This window comes from Hemiscyllium ocellatum, chromosome 6 (assembly GCF_020745735.1).
Source record: "Hemiscyllium ocellatum isolate sHemOce1 chromosome 6, sHemOce1.pat.X.cur, whole genome shotgun sequence".
In the NCBI taxonomy this organism is placed as follows: Eukaryota; Metazoa; Chordata; class Chondrichthyes; order Orectolobiformes; family Hemiscylliidae; genus Hemiscyllium; species Hemiscyllium ocellatum.
The window spans coordinates 108,286,365-108,303,199 of NC_083406.1; the positions used below are offsets into that span (position 1 = coordinate 108,286,365).

At 44.0% G+C, this 16,835-nt stretch overlaps 1 protein-coding gene across 1 annotated transcript in view; it reads right to left on the reverse strand.

The window, feature by feature from the left end:
* Positions 1-226: 226 nt before the first annotated feature.
* LOC132816855 (uncharacterized) overlaps positions 227-16,835 on the reverse strand; it is a 46,130-nt gene continuing 29,521 nt past the window's right edge. Inside the window, exons 8-9 of the mRNA XM_060826838.1 lie at positions 16,185-16,234; positions 227-634 (exon numbers count right to left, since the gene is read on the reverse strand). Of these exons, the coding sequence (XP_060682821.1) occupies positions 554-634; positions 16,185-16,234 (131 nt within the window). The 3' untranslated portion in view covers positions 227-553. The remainder of the gene's footprint in view (positions 635-16,184; positions 16,235-16,835) is intronic.

Sequence of the window (16,835 nt, forward strand, 5' to 3'; positions counted from 1 at the left end):
CCTTGTGATACGATATGTTCGGCTGCTCCTGACATGAGCTTCAAGGAAGACACTATTTGGGAGAGACCAAAGGCAAGTCTTGTTTTTAACTCTTATAAGAGATTCTTATAAGAGGGAAGACCATTTGTCCTTCATATAATTCTGTAAGAAATACAATCCAGAATATTTCTACTCATGGATCCAAATTTATTAGATCTAACTTTTTAATTGAAAGCCAGTAATAAAATAGTTCTAACAGCACATTTTATTCAACCAAGCAAAGAGCAGTCATGTCAGCTTCTTTTCTGTGCTATTATAAAAATAGTGCATATTTTAAAGTTCCTGTTCAGCTGTAAAAGCAAAATCATAAAAGGAGCAAGGTTTACATTTCATTAAAGTTAGAATGGTTAAGATTATGTAGAAGGTATAGGATACATTTAGTTGACTTAACAGATTTTGTGAATGATGCTCATTGGTTGTTTGTCAGCAAGCATAGCAGTGGGACTACATTAACACAAACAGCTCTGTCTCTAAGGGATCAAAATTAAATTTGAGGCAGAGGTGAAGAATTTATTCATTCTTGGTCTTCATCTTGAGAGTTCACATCTTCTGATTCGTTTGTAAGACTGGAGTCACCGACATCAACTTCTTTCACCTAATGGAAAAGTACTATTTGCATTTTAATTTATTTTATGTTCAATGCACACAACTCGCACTTACATCAAACTCTTTGTATGTTTTCTCTCTGGTTACCTTCTCCGTTCAGCATTCTTTATCAAGATCTACACCAGGCAAGTGACTAGGCCCCACAGTACACCAATGTGTATTGCATCTTGAATTGTTTCCAATATTCGTACCTTTACACTTCTGTGCAAATATATTATTCAGATTGAATGCAATAGAAATATAACTTGAAAGCCATTTATATTGATCAACATGTTAAACTTTTTAGCATTTGATATTGTGTCCTCACAAATTACAATATTTCAGAAAATCTTGTATAAAAGATTTTGGTAACCAAGTGGAGAATGATTGATTGAGTTACTGTCTTGGTGGAGACAGCTGTTTGAAAGTGAAAAGTGAGTTTCAGAGCTTCAGCACTGTGTGGGGCTCTTGAGTTCTTTATTACTGAAAATGGGTCTGCTGTCACTCTGTAGAAACAAGCAGACACCTGGAACTTGCCGTGCAAAAGGATGAATGTGGGTAGGGTACACCACAAAGACCCTGCACTGCCGGATTCTCTGCAGCAGGGCAACATCAGCATGGGTGATTTAAGTGAACAGAAGGCAAAGTAGGGAGACATGGATTTTTTTTTCAGCTTGATGCTAATATTGTGGCACAGAGATCAGTGCTAAATCCTCAACAATGTGCAACCTATAGCTTTTTTGTTTCTGAACGGTGAAGTTACTAGTAACTTCAGTCTTCCAAGATGTTAGGTAGAGGGATTCTGGTGAGAGTATTATGAATGCTGATTTTAGGAAAGTAATGTTTTGCATACTGTATAAATGCTCATTTCATTTCAATTTATCAAGGAGTATTTTTGGGATTATACTTTTTGCTAAAGATTGGGGTGGAGATCAGACCACCACCAGATCAGCTAAACTTTATTATAAGGTGAGCAGGCTTGACAGGCCAAATGACTGCAGTAAGTGACCTTGCTAATGCATCAATTTACTGTGTACTGCTGCAGAAAGGACTCTGACAGGTGAAACCATTCAATACCCTTTTCTATGGATGCTGTCAAAGCAGAGAGAAAACCCTGGGCTTTTCCTGAATTACTGGCCTCTCCCAAATCATCAATTCTATTCACACAACTCAAAATGAAAACCCTAGAGTATTTGCCAATAAAAATTTGAAAGTTGAGGCTAATATGGGACCATTAACAACTGGTTTCTACTCACTTCACTCGTCCCTGCTTTTTATAATAAAGTTTTTACCCTCTTTGCCAGTCTTTAATTTACCTCTATTTTAAACACAAGCCAAGAATTATCAGCCTGGCTTGGGAAGAAGGGATAACCTGATTCCTAGTTGGTAGTAGGGATAAAAACAAAATTAAGATGCAACTAGAGCCCAGAATAAACCCATGACATTCTGAAACTGTACCACGAGCTAGAAAAAGGTGGAACCTGCTGAACCATCTAACTCGGAGCTTTAGCATAGCTCTGAAGTGGGAGATGGTACAGGGTAGGGTGACAGGCACTCGGACACACAAGATGGCTGCTATCATACGTTGCCCATTTGACACACCAGATGGCCGCTGGACCACAATATGGAGAGAGACAGCAGAGCAAATACAGATACTGCCTGGGGCCACCAGAATGCCAGCACAATGCACTCACATCCTAGTTGATTAGTTTAAGGAAGATGGGGAGAGAAAACACAAGTAGCATATACTGCCTGCCAAAGTGTTTGAGTCCAGCTAACACCTTTGATAGAAATGCGAACAGGTTGATACGGACTCAATACAAAGTGCTAACAGCCAGGGCTGCAGTAATTGTCCTCAGGAAGAGCGATCAGTACTCCAGCAATGGACTTCCGCGCAGACATAGAAACTGACAATGACAGTGCTGAAATTAACAAAGGCTGCGCTGGAACTGACAATGACTGCAGCGAAACGATCAACTGTTCTGCAATGTTTACAACAAACAAGCTATGTTACAGAGACAATTCCTCAGCACTGACCTATTATAAGAGTATCTCAACATGTGCTCCAGGTTGAGAGAAGAATCGCAGCTGACCACTGTACTGTTGGTGTCTTTCTCTCCCCGGAGCTCCAGTATTTCCATGTGCAATGAACTCTGACTCGGAGGCTGGCGATTTTCCCCTCAACAATTGGCATTGTGAGCAGGGTTCTTATTACTGGTGCCCTGGTCAAAGGCCACAATCTGGGAGCTGGGGTAACAACCAATTTGTACCAGCAAACGGGAAGAGTCAGACCGGGCCAAAGACACAGTCTAAAAGGTATCCCAATTGTCATGTCTAACTTGCTACATGTCTGTGGAGAATAAATGTTAATTGTATTAACTGTTGTAAGAACCTGCTACTTGTGCTGAAACAGGCACTACCTTGTCCTCTGGCTATCTCAATGACCCTGTCCTAAAGCGGTTGTTAAGAGGAGTAGCCCCCCCCCCGGGCATGAAGGTTGGGATTTGAAATAGGAATTGAAAAGGGCACTAGGAGTTGTGAAGCACATCTGACAAAGTCAGGTAACATTGGACTTTGTAGGGGCGAACAACGCAGAGTCCAGTTAGAGTTTAAGTTAAAAGTTGGGTGCTGTTTCTATTTGTAATTTCCAGTGTGGTGAGGAAGAGGAGCTGATCACTCCGATCAAGAGCCAAACCTCAGTAGAGCGCATGTTACCAAGGTGTGGAGGGTGGACACTGTGGGTAACTGTGATACCCTGTCAGTCCATAGTAGAATGATAAAGGCTGAATAGTGGCGGTGGCCAGGTGGGTAAAGAGTCCCACCAAGAAAGAGCAGTGGGCTAGAGGTAGGTTTCTGAACTTATCGGGAGGTGTTGGGTCAGTAGAGGTGGCTGGGGGAGGGGAGGAGTTGGGGGGGGGTGGTGGTGTAGAGGTGTCCCAGTAGACAGCACACCCTATTGAACCAGCATTCCTAGCTAACCGGCAGATTGGGAGTAGCAGGAGGACAGAGAACATAGAAAAATACAGCGCAGTACAGGCCCTTCAGCCCTCGATGTTGCGCCGACCAAAGCCTACCTAACCTACACTAGCCCAATAACCTCCATGTGCTTATCCAATGCCCGCTTAAATGACCATAAAGTGGGAGAGTCCACCACTGCTACTGGCAGGGCATTCCATGAACTCTCAACCCGCTGAGTAAAGAGTCTACCCCTAACATCTGTCCTATACCTACCACTCCTTAATTTAAAGCTGTGTCCCCTAGTAACAGCTGACTCCATTAGCGGAAAAAAGTTCTCACTGTCAACCCTATCTAAACCCCTAATCATCTTGTACACCTCTATCAAATCTCCCCTAAACCTTCTTTTCTCCAATGAGAACAGCCCCAAGTGCCTCAGCCTTTCCTCATACGATCTTCCTACCATGCCAGGCAACATCCTGGTAAACCTCCTCTGCACTCATTCCAATGCCTCCACGTCCTTCCTATAGTATGGCGACCAAAACTGCACAAAATACTCCAGATGAGGCCGCACCAGAGTCTTATACAACTGCAACATGACCTCAGGACTCCAGAACTCAATTCCTCTACCAATATCCATATCCATATGCCTTCTTCACAGCACTATTTATCTGGGTGACAACTTGTGGTATATCACACTGTTGCAATAAGGATCCTGAGGGAGTGGCAATTCCCAGCTGTCAGCGTCCGTGGAAGAGGGGTGCATGCCTGTAGATCGTGATAGTAAACATGGAGTCACCTCACAGTCAGTAGTGAGCTGAAATGATGTGCTCTTACTTCCACGACAAGAATGCTCAGCATCTAATAGCATGGAGGCAGTATATTACAGAAGTGGGATGCTCAGTTAATTAGGTTGCTAATAAGCAATAATCTCGCTTCATTGGCAACTTGCTGGCTGCCTCGTGGAAATTTAACCTTGACACCCGGAACTGAAGTAAAAGATGCAGCGAGTTGCTCCAAACACTGAGATGGGCCTCACTGGACTTGAGAAGTTCTGCTGGTTGAGAGCACACCTTGCTAGGAGGCTGCTACAGCTGTACAGACAGTGCTGGGATAGTATTATTAGTCAGGGAGTAGAGAGGTCCCCACTGGTTAGGAACACTTTACTGTTGGTGGTATCCAGGGGGTACACAATCTGCTAAATGGCAGATCAAAGCTTTAAGGGGGATACTGCAGGCTCCATTATTGAGAAATACAAGGCAGACAGACAAGGGTTAACAGAACAAATGAAGAAAAGTGGTTGGGATCCATTCCAGACATTAGTACAACAGAGAGAGTGGATAGATAAACAAAAATGAAGTGAAACTGAAAAGATAGGGGTAATGTTAGGGTACCAATTAGCAGGTTTAATTGAACAAGTATGTGCCTCCACTAGCAGGTGGAGAAAAAGCCAAGAATGAATTGAGGAGCTGGGGGATAGGATAAAGGAGCTTGAACAAAGATTAGAAAACGTACAAGAGCAAAGGGAGATTGACTCTCCCCTCCTATGAAACAGTCCAGCAGGGACCAACCGCTCCTTCTGTTGGACGAACCTTGCAAGCGTATAACTTAGCGCCCATTACTAGAGGAGGAACAGACTCACAGCCCAAAGCGAATTATCAACCCTTCACTCAGGGGAGAGGCAGCAAATTATGGGCCTCCCTGGGCAAATTACAGCCCTGGAGTATAAACACCAGGTTCTAGCCAGATGGTGGGTAGGCTGTTCTGAGCGCTGTTGTCCGATAAGGGGTAATCGGGACGGGCTGCCCTAGAGGTGGTCGAAAGTTGTCAGAGCAGCTGAGAGCCAGAAGGCATGTAGGGGCGGGCTGAGATCCGGAAGGCTTGTGGGCTACCCTACACGCTGTCGTCCCAGGGAAGGGGACGGGCTGCCCTAGAGGTGGTCGAAAGGTGTGCTAGGATAGCCCACTTGTCGGAGGCCCAATGGGGTGGGTGAGAGCCCAATGGTACGTAGGGGCAGACCGAGAGCCAGAAGGCGTGAGGCCGTCCTCAGCGCTGTCACCCCGGGCAGGTACCAGGGCAGGCTGCCCCAGAGGTGGTCAAAAGGTGATGAGGGTGGTTAGTGAAGCTGGAAGGTGGGTAGGCCGTCCTGACCGCTGTCACCCCGGGCGGGTACTGGGGCGGGCTGTCCTAGAGGTGGTCAAAAGGTGTGTGAGGGCGGACCGAGAACTGGAAGGGGCACGGGGTGGACCGAGAACCAGAAGTTGGGTAGGGGCGGGCTGCCTTCGAGTGGTCAAAAGGTGGGAGGGGCGGGGGCTTGCTGGGTCTGTATTGTCTGCACTTCTGTATGTAACCGTATTGTTTAATGTACAAATGTTGTTGTCACTGTCTTGTCATATGTGGAACTGGGATTTGAGGGTTGTCCTCATCTCCCTGTAAAATGGTCGAACGGTAGGGTTTGGGGCCTGGCTTTGCTGCTGCTCCTCTCCCTTGTAAAATTGCTGTCTCTTGTATGCAGCTGTAAACGTTTTTTGTAAACTGATTTGTAATTCGTTTAATAAAATAAACACCAGGTTCTGGGAAGAGCTGAACTACACTTGAGAGACACACACCAGCTGGTCCGTGGAGCTTGCCCAGCAGACAAGTGGAGACAGGTAGTTGGTGGACCCACTGCTACAGCAGCCTGAAAGGAGGACAGTAAACACATGCTGTTGCCCTTACAAAGAGGAAATCCAGAGGGTGCTAGGAAATGCTCCCACGAACTGGAGTAAGATCATGACCACTAAGCAACTTAAAGGAGAAGGAACCTCTGAGTATGGGGAACACTTTTATTTAGAGTCCAGCAGGAATGCTCAGGGCAAGCGAATGCAGATCGGGGGCATTGTGCATTTATCCAAGCCTTTAGAGATGGGCTCTCTAGCGCCCACCAAGCCATTCTGAAAATGGGAGTAATAGTGTCCCAGGATACTGATGATCTAGTTGAGTGGGCTAGCGAGGTGAAGGAGGCAAAAGCTCCTGCGACAAAGGCAAGACCTGACAAAGCAGCCTACTGGAATGGAGGCGAGAGTGGCATAAAACCATCCTGCCACAACTGTGGCTGACAGGGACTCTTTGCTCGAGAATGTGGGGTCCTACAAGCAGGGAGTAGAGCAGGGAACAATGTAAAATACTGCAACAGAATAGGACATATAGAATCAGTTTTCCCAGCTGGGAAAAGCACCACCTGGAACACTGTGGAACCGCAGGAATCCTGAGGTCAGCAGACCTGACAACCAGCTGCCCTGATTCACGATGGTAAAGGAGAGGGGAGAATTTATGTGCCCGCAATAATAGGAGGGAGGAAATGTGAAATGTTAGTAGCCACAGGAGTGGCTGTATCCATCACAAAGTTACCTTTACCTTACATAATAAAATGATTCTCTTAACTGGGATAGGAGGGGATAAAATACCAGCTTAGCCAAGCGAAACTATCCTTGCAGAAATAAACAATATATATATATATCCCCTAGAAATTTTATGTATGCCAAAATAACAAGGGCACCGTAATGGTCAATGATCTCATGAAAGAATATTATGTTCTAATCGATTGTGCAAAAGGGAAATTGATTTGGCCCAGATAGGACAGTTGAAAGACTGAGATTGGGAAACGTACAAGTCACCTTGAAACTATTAAAGTGACCACATTCACCAGTAGGGATTGGAACCTTAAAAAGGGGGGATTCGGAGCCATCTGCACCTCTATCCCTGGAGCATGGGCAGAACAAAGTTAGACACAGGTCTAGTTAATATAGACCCAATAAGGGATTCTGGACCGGAGCATAAGCCCCACCAGCAATACCCAATAAAACCAAAAGCAGAAAAAGCAGTTGTGCAGATAGTGAAAGGACTAGTGAAACAGGGAATCCTGAAAGCAACCACAAGTACAACTAAATTCCTAATGTGGCCAGCAATAAAGCCTGACGGGAACTACAGGCTCACCAGTGATTGTACAGGACTAAATAAGGCCACCCCCAAATTGCACCCCATTGTAGCAGACCCCGCCACAATTTTAATTGGTTTGACCCCTGAACGCAAGGTTTTTACTGTTTTAGACATAGGCAATAGGTTCTGGTGTATCCCATTACACCCCGAGTCCCAGAATAAATTTGCTTTTACAGTAAGGGATTGGCAGTACATGTGGACTTGTCTGCCACAAGCATTCCATAACAGCCCCACTATTTTTCTCAGGGTGATGAGCAAAATTCTGAAGAGAATAGATTTACCAGAGGGTAGCACTGCCCTCCAATATGTAAATGATATCCTAATTGCCTCAGAGTCCGAGTCAGGACACCAGGAAGCTTTATATCTCATATTATAGGAATTGGCAACCATGGGGTTAAAAGTTAGGCCTACAAAGGCACAAATTGGCAAAACACAAGTCTTACACCTGGGACGCCTTATATCCCAGAGATTCAAAGAAATGCCCAATGGCCACAAGAAGGCAATCCAACAGGTGCCACAACCTGCCACTGTCAGGGGAGCCGGAAAAGTCTTGGAGCTATTCAACTACAGTCAGAGCTTTATAACCGAGTTCGCAAAATTGGCTGAACCGATCCAGAGATTAATGGAGGCAAGCCCGCCTTGGAACCTGTAACTTGGCGGCCAGAACAGGAGGACGCACACAATCAACCTAAAACACGACTCATATCAGCTCCCGGGCTAGGGCTGCCCGATCTCAACAAAGGTTTTCACATCCACTGTATTAATGAGGGAGGATTGTACTCTGCAGTGGTCACCCAAGACCACGGTAGCAGGAGAAGACCTGTAGGGTACTACTCAACTACAGAAGTGCCAGTAGTCACTGGGTTCCCCAGGTGCATAGCAGCCTTAGACTGCGCTGCTTGGCCATTAGGGTTAGCGAGCCCATAGTAATGACAGGGAATCTCATCCTCCATACTAAACACACCCTGATAGAGATGCTAAACACAGGAAAATGGAGGGCTATCTCCAATATGAGAAGGGTAAAGTGAGAGGCAGTTCTTTTACTCTCACATCAGTGCGTGGTAATAGTTAGGGATACTGGAGAAAACCCAGCTGAGGGAATTCTCGACACAGAGGAACTGCACAACTGTGGATATTAATGGGGATGAAAATAAGGGAGACTAAAGGATACCACCCTAGAAACAGCCAAGGAGACGCTGTTTGTGGATGGGTCACAAAAATATGTAGTAGGGTCACCCCAAACAGGATGAGCTGTGATAAATGATAAGTTAGAAATAGTTATGTCTGGAAGGATTAACGGAAGTCAGTCCGCACAGGTTGCAGAACTGATGGCATTCACCAAAGCACTGGAACTAGCAAAAGCAAAAATCATGAATATATATATATAATATATATATAGAAGTCAATATGCCTTCAGTGTAGTCCATGATTACATGGTGGCATGGGGCAGAAGAGGGTTCACTACTATGGGGGGAACACCTATCAAACACCAATTAAGAATTCAGGCACTATTTCATGCCAGTGAACAGCCAAAAGAGGCTGCAGTAATAAAAATAAAAGCCCATCTAAAGAAGCCAGAAAAAGAGAGCCCAAGTTGGCTAAAATTCAAAGGAAACCAATCGGCAGACCAAGCAGCTCAGAAAGCCCTAGAACAAGAATCCATTGACAAGGCTGCAAGAGCCACTCATGATTTAGCAAAAGACACTATCCAAATTTAGCAGCTACAGGAGAACACTCCGCAGGAAGAGGGAGAGCAATGGGAACTGCAGGGGGCATTCAAAGGGGAGGATGGTGTCTGGAGGTGAGCAGACAAGGTGATATCATCAGTGTGTATAGAGAACATATCGCTTAAACTGGACCACAGGTTCTCTCATAGAGGTAGAGAGGCCATGATAGCAAGCCTAGGGAGAGAGTGGTGGTGGAAGGAATGGGAAGAGATGTGGCCATGTACTGCTGCAGGAGCATGATTTGTGCACAACATAACCCAGGCAGACCCATAAAAGTTAGGATGGGACACCAGCCCAGAACTAGGGGACCCTGGGAACACCTTCAGATAGATTTCACCTACCACCTTCCTGTGGGAAAAGGTACTGTCTGGTCATCATAGACCAATTCACCCCATGGGTAGAGGCATTCCTGACCAAAAGCTGCACTGCGACCACAGTAGCCAGAATATTAGTGGAGGAGATAATCCCGAGGTGGAGGGGGCTACCCCACCAGATTAACTCCGACCAAGGGACGCATTTTACAGGCAAGGTCATGGAGACTGCCAATTACTCAACATTAGACAAAACAATGCACATTCCCTATCACCTGCAGAGCTCAGGGATGGTAGGGAGAATGGATAGAATGCTCAAAAATACTTTAGCTAAGGCTATGCAAACCTCAGGCATGGGCTGAAGTGCTGCCAGCCATACTAATGAAATTAAGAGCCATCACAAATCAGGCAACCGGGCTAACACCATATGAATTAATAACTAGGCAAGTAATGCATTTGCCATAGACAGTAATCACAGGTGGCATCAATGTGAGTCCACTAAAAGACAAAATTTGGTGGTATTTGATAGAATTAAGCACCCAGTTGAAAGAGATGTGGAAATCTGTAATTGACAAACAGGACATAAAGGACAAGGCAGGGGAACTCAAAATCTTCCCTGAGGTCCCAGCAGCAGGAAGCCGCACCTTGGTGCGAGAACTGCCCAATAAACCAGGCTTTGCCCCGAAATGGAATGGACCATACAACATGGTAATTAGTGGGAACACCTGTGCCTGTATAGATATTAAAGGAAAAGGCACATGGAAGCATTAGACCCAACCAAAACCATTTAAAGATTCCTGTGACCAAACTAATGTCATTGACCATTCCCCGGGTGCAGACAGGAATGGCGGACAAGACGGTCATCCCAGGAGGGAGTACCGAAAACACAATTGAACAACTCACACAGAAGTATGACTGCACCTCCTGACACAAACAAACACTTTGACTGATAACTTTATTTAACTGCAAAATGTACATACCTGTATGTATTTTACTGCGTTTAAGTGTCACAACTGTGGGGAGCATATCAGGATTTGAAGATAACCTCTTCTATAAAAGCCACCTAAGTTTGCATGGGAACCAAACTGTTTGCTACCCACTGGCCTGATCAGTAGAATGGATCCCTTGTGATACAGTAGACACCTCGAGAGCACCATGTAAGGGGCAGATAGGAAAATACAAACGGCAATTCCAGGGTAAATGTGTGCAGCCAATCAGGACTTCCAGTCCATGGGGCCAGGTACCCCCAGCCTAGGCAAGAGAAAACCCATTTCAAACCCAGTAATTACCCACACTGTTTCACCGGGCAGGGATGGGGATGGGTTTATGCCCTGGTTCCCAAAAATCATTCATGCATTCATGCATTCAGACACAGTGCACTTACCAGCACTGTACAGTCACCAGGGGACAGTTTGCTTGCACTTGCAGTGAGCAGGCATGCTTGAATGTGACTGTAAGGAGACAATTCATGTGTGATCAGTGCAATGGCACCCATGTCAGCTCTGCCTCATGGACATACCCGTTCAATACTTACCAACTTGGGGGGCACCCAGGGAATCAGGCGACATGGGTGGACAGACTGATGGAAGGACAGGACAACGCATGTTACTGTGCGGCGAAGCAATTTGTTTTTCTATTTCAAGGCACCCATGCGACAGACATCCCAGACCTCCCAAACCTGTTTGTGGTAGGGCCAATTGCACCCCTTCTTATACCATGCCCCAGCGGAAGACATGTTCGGAGAGGGATAGTGACCCGCTCCATCTGCCAGGAGTTCTATGCTGACTGGCAGATCCCCACCATTTTGGGGTCATCATTGGGATATGAATTCTTGGGATCTTTATCTTTGGGGGCGCTGCAGGGGTCGTCAGCGCTAAAAACCGAAATTACCTTGTATGTGGCCTGACTATCTTAGGCAATAATACCTCAAAAGCTCTGGAAGCAATTAATACAGAATTGGATGAACTCAGACTCGACACACAGCACGGTGGATTACACGGTGGATTATCCGTTAGGACAGCAAGGGGGAGTTTGTATAATTATTGGTGACAATTGTATCACCCATGTTATTGATGACTCTTATAACATTACAGAAGCCATCAAGAATATCCAAGACCAGCTAGATAATTTTCAGCAAGGAGCCATAATTACAGACAGCTGGCTGAATTGGTTGATAGGTAAATCATGGGGACCCTATTTGTCATTGGGATAGTTCTCCTCATTGCACTCACACCGGTATTCTGTGTGGGCCTCAGGTGTTTAAAGCTCTGCTGTAAGGTGCTACTGATGAGAACTGCACCTGCAGCAAGTGTCACCATGGAGGAGCCCCCAATGAAATTGGCACTCCATGATACTCCTCGGGTAGAGGAGTTCCTAGAGATGACCTACCCCTACATGTAAATTGGGTGGTCTGCGAGAAATCTCCGAAGTCGCCTCCTTGACCACAAAGCGGGGAGTGAAGTAGGAGATAACATGGGGCAGGGTGACAGGAGGCACACTGACACACAAGATGGCCGCTGAACCATAAGTTGGCCACTTGACACAGAAGATGGCCGCCGGACCACAATATGGAGAGAGACAGCAGAGCAAACACAGATACTGCCTGGGCCACCAGAATGCCGGCACAATGCATTCACAGCCTAGATGATTAGTTAAGGCGGATGGGGGAAAGCATACACATGAGTAGCATATACTGCCCACCCAAGTGTCTGCATCCAGCCAACACCTTTGATAGAAATGCTAACAGTTTGACATGGACTCAATACAGAATGTTAATAGCCAGGCTACAGCAATGGAGTTTCGTGCAGACATTGAAATTGACAATATCTGCGCTGAAACTGACAACGACAGTGCTGAAATTAACAAAGGATGCGGCTGGAACTGACAATGACTGCATTGAAACTATCAATGATCCTGCAATGTTTACAACAAACTATGTTACAGAGACAATAACCTCATCCCTGACCTATTATATCACAAAATGTATAAAAGTATGTTGACATGTGCTCCGGATTGAGAGAAGAATCACAGCTGACCACTGTGCTGTTGGTGTTTTTCTCTCCCCAGAGCTCCGGTATTTCCTTGTACATTAAACTCTGTTGTTGAACCCTGATTCTGACTCCAAGACTGCTGATGTTCCCCACAACAGCTCCAAACAAATTACTGATGTCAGCTAAATTCTCCTCAACTTCACCCTGTTAACGTAGGCATACCACTTAGTATTGAGCAGAAAGAGCACTGGACAGCAATGCTCCCAGCTGTCAGACCTGTGTATTAACAAATCATCAAGAAACAGCTGCACCGCATCATCTGTTCCCCGTTAAAATTGCTCATAATCACCTGAAAACTACTCTTGACTTCAATGGTACCAAGGTTTCACTGTGCAACTGCAAACTATTTCATCATGGTTAATTGCAATACAAGAGACCAGAAGTGGAAATTCTGTGAAGGTCTAAGCAAAGTAAGAGAGTCATCAATCTGGCCTCAACTCTCGTTGATGTAGCAAAAACAGAAAAGGTCCTGAGTTCGACTAAAATTGTTACGTATTTTAGGATCATAGATTTGATTCATAATAGATACAGTAGGGTTAATGGAAGTAGATTGAAAGAGTGGGCATGTATTCTTAATGCCTGAAGCTTGCAGTTACTGACATAACCAAGAAAATGGGAATCAGATAGCTGATTTAAAAGATGAGTATGGGGTTGAGTAACAAATGAAATGACTGAGTACCAAAAAAACAGATTTATTACTGGAACAGGTAAAAAGCACAGACTCCAGGATGCGAGGAGTGGTGCAGATCAATTCCTTATATACTTAAATCAAGCATGAAATAATCAGAAGCAGTAATATGGGAAATTAGTGTTGAGGACATGCATTCTGCATTAGGATTTGAAACCACCAGGGTACCCAAAGTTGAGAACAGCCCAGTATGCTAAAGACTGAAACAGTGATATTATTTATAGTGTAGTTTAAGTCATGCACTCAGTTCCAGTATTCTATAAATAAGATGCATATAGTAGTTTTAGACAACCTGCTGTTTTTAGCAGTTGAGTTGCAGCGCTGACCTCTCACTGAAAATCATTTCGCCCTCTTCATAACATACAATACAACATATAATTCACTTCACAGTGTAAGACTTTGCCAAAACTACACAGCAGCTCACCTATTAATAAGTGTTTACCTTTATAACTCAGAAAGTAATCCTAACCTTTTCACAAAAAATTAGAGTAAAAAATGAGGTCTGCAGATGCTGGAGATCACAGCTGCAAATGTGTTGCTGGTCAAAGCACAGCAGGTTAGGCAGCATCTCAGGAATAGAGAATTCGACGTTTCGAGCATAAGCCCTTTTCCTGATGAAGGGCTTATGCTCGAAACGTCGAATTCTCTATTCCTGAGATGCTGCCTAACCTGCTGTGCTTTGACCAGCAACACATTTGCAGCACAAAAAATTAGAATAAATATTCTGGTTCAGATTCTCTTGGGAACTCAAACCAGTACCTTAAAGTCCCTTGAATAATGCAGGAGGAAGTAATTTATGGAGTAAAAACATTTAAAATGTTCTGTTCCAGGCACTTTACCACCACTGCTCCATTACTTCTGCCAAAGCAGAACTGGTATATCAACCAATATTTCCAAAATGTAAGGAAACTTTAATGTATAATGAAGTATCTGAAAACAATCAGCTTTAATGAAATTTACAAAAGATCAAGATTTAGAAGGACTTTGCCAGGATTGAAGGGTTTGAGCTGTTAGTAGATGCTGAATAGGCTGGGGCTTTTTTCTCTATAGCATCAGAGGCTGAGGGGTGTCTTTATAGAAGTTATAAAATTGTGAGGGGAATGGAGAAGGCGAATAGCCAAGGTCTTTTTCCTTTGAATCCAAAACCAGAGGGCATAGGTTTAAGGTGAGAGGGGAAAGATGTAAACAGGACCTGAGAGGCAACATTTTCATGCAGAGGGTCATGCATGTATGGCACAATCTGCCAGAGGAAGTGGTAGAGGTGGAAACAATTGCAGGTATAACATTTAAAAAGCATCTGGAAGGGTATACAAATAGGAACTGATTAGAGGGATATGAACCAAACACAGGCAAATGGGACTAGATCAGTTAAGGATATCAGATACCCAGGAGTGAGGGACTATCTGGTCAGTGCAGACGAATTGGATTGAAGGGTCTGTTTCCATACTGTATGACTCTATGCCTCAAAAGATGATTTGCTGAAAGAGCAAACATTGGCCAAACCAATGTGTCTGCTCTATATGGATGTCTAAAAGCGAAGATGAACATTCTACAGAGGCAATGAAATTGAAGGTTATTTTCAAAGCTAAAAATTAAAAAAAAAGTTGTGTCTGTTGGATCTGTCAACAAATATATGCAAGTAATGGTACTAATCTTTAGAATTGCCTTTGTACTTGTTATCATGTTTGGCTATACAGATAACAATCATTTGAAAGAATTAGCTGTTTTGTCAATATTCATCAATGGCTTTCATCTTTTTTCACAGGAATATAAAATACAACTGGGTCATTTTGATTTAGTGTAAAAGCATGAAATAGACATCGTCGATTTCATTGCCTATCAGCCGCGTCTCTCAATAGACGGCAGCAGAAATGAAAACCTGACAAAAGGGTTTCATCCAATATCACCTATTTAATCACTATCAGCTCATGCATCACATGAATCTCATGTACCCCCTACACACATCCCCTAATCTCTGATAAAACATAATGTGCAAAATGAGAAAACAAACAGGTATACCTGGAATATAAACTTAGGTGCTGAAGCCATTAGGTGTTTGTGAAAAGTGCCAATTTTGCTTTCTATCTCTAGGCCAGAAGGTCTGGATTCACATCACACCTGTCACAAAGGGCTGTCTCAATATGTCTCCCATTATTAACCAAACAGGGCCTGAGACCCAATACAGAAAAGAGGGGTGGTGTTCTTGTGGTGCAGTGTTAGTGTTCCTTCCTCTGGACCAGGAGGCCTGGGTTCAGGTCCCACCTGCTCCAGTGATGTGTAAAAATAGATTGATGAAAAGATATCTAGAAAGGAAGGTTGATGGCAGCACTCTACCCAACTATTGGCTGGTGGTGTTTGATTCTGCTGCACAAAATAACCGGATAATCTGTTAAGGGGATGTAGTGGTGTCATGGTAATATCACTGATCTCGTAATCTGGAGCTATGAGTTAATATTCAGATTAAAATCCTACAGTGGCAAACAGAGAAATTTGAAATCATAAAGATCTGGACTAAAAGGTTAGCTCAATATGATCATGGGACCTCTGTTGATTGTCACAGAACTCACCTGGTTCATTGATGTTTTTCAAGGAAGGAAATCTGCCATCTTTGTCTGGCCTACATGTCAGTCCAGAGGCCACAGTAATGTGGTTGACCTTTAACTGCTGTCTGAGCAATTAAGGATGGGCAATAATTGCTGGGCTAGACAGCAATGCCCACACGTTTTATGTTTTTTTTAAAATATGAACACATTTGATAAAATCTAAAATCATCCCATAATTAAGAACTCATCAGTTGTAAAGGAGCTAAGGTGATTATTATTAACCCCATACTCTTTCAAAAATTTCTAACCTCTGCTTCTGTTATATCTTCATCTTCATCTTTGGGTTCATTCATTTCTCCTAGAGCAATACCAAAAGACAATAAGCAAGACACAGCAATCAGAACCAATACATAATGGTGTCTTAAAAAGCAGCCTTATACGTCAGTGCCAACTTTGCAGGCTCTTACTTCAAGTGCAAAATCTTCACATTGTTCTTTGAAAAGATTGTTAGTTGGTTGTGCAGGAAACCATTGTGGTCAAAAAGAATTCAAAGCGAATGAGGTAATCAGGAATTTGTATTGTGGTGACTGAGTGGGATCAATAATGCCAGAAAGTATCTTAACTGTTCGTTAGACATGGCCATATATGAAGACCTGAAAAGAAAACATTGAACAATGCAATGAAGATCTAAATGTAGTCAGAGTTAAAAATCACACAACACCAGGTTATAGTCCAACAGGTTTAATTGGAAGCACACAAGCTTTCGGAACGTCCTCCACTATCACCTGATGAAAGAGCAACGCTCCGAAAGCTAGTGTGCTTCCAATTAAACCTGTTGGACTATAACCTGGTGTTGTGTGATTTTTAACTTTGTACACCCCAGTCCAACACCAGCATCTCCAAATCATAAATATCAGATTACTTATAGTGTGGAAACAGGCCCTTCAGCCCAACAAGTC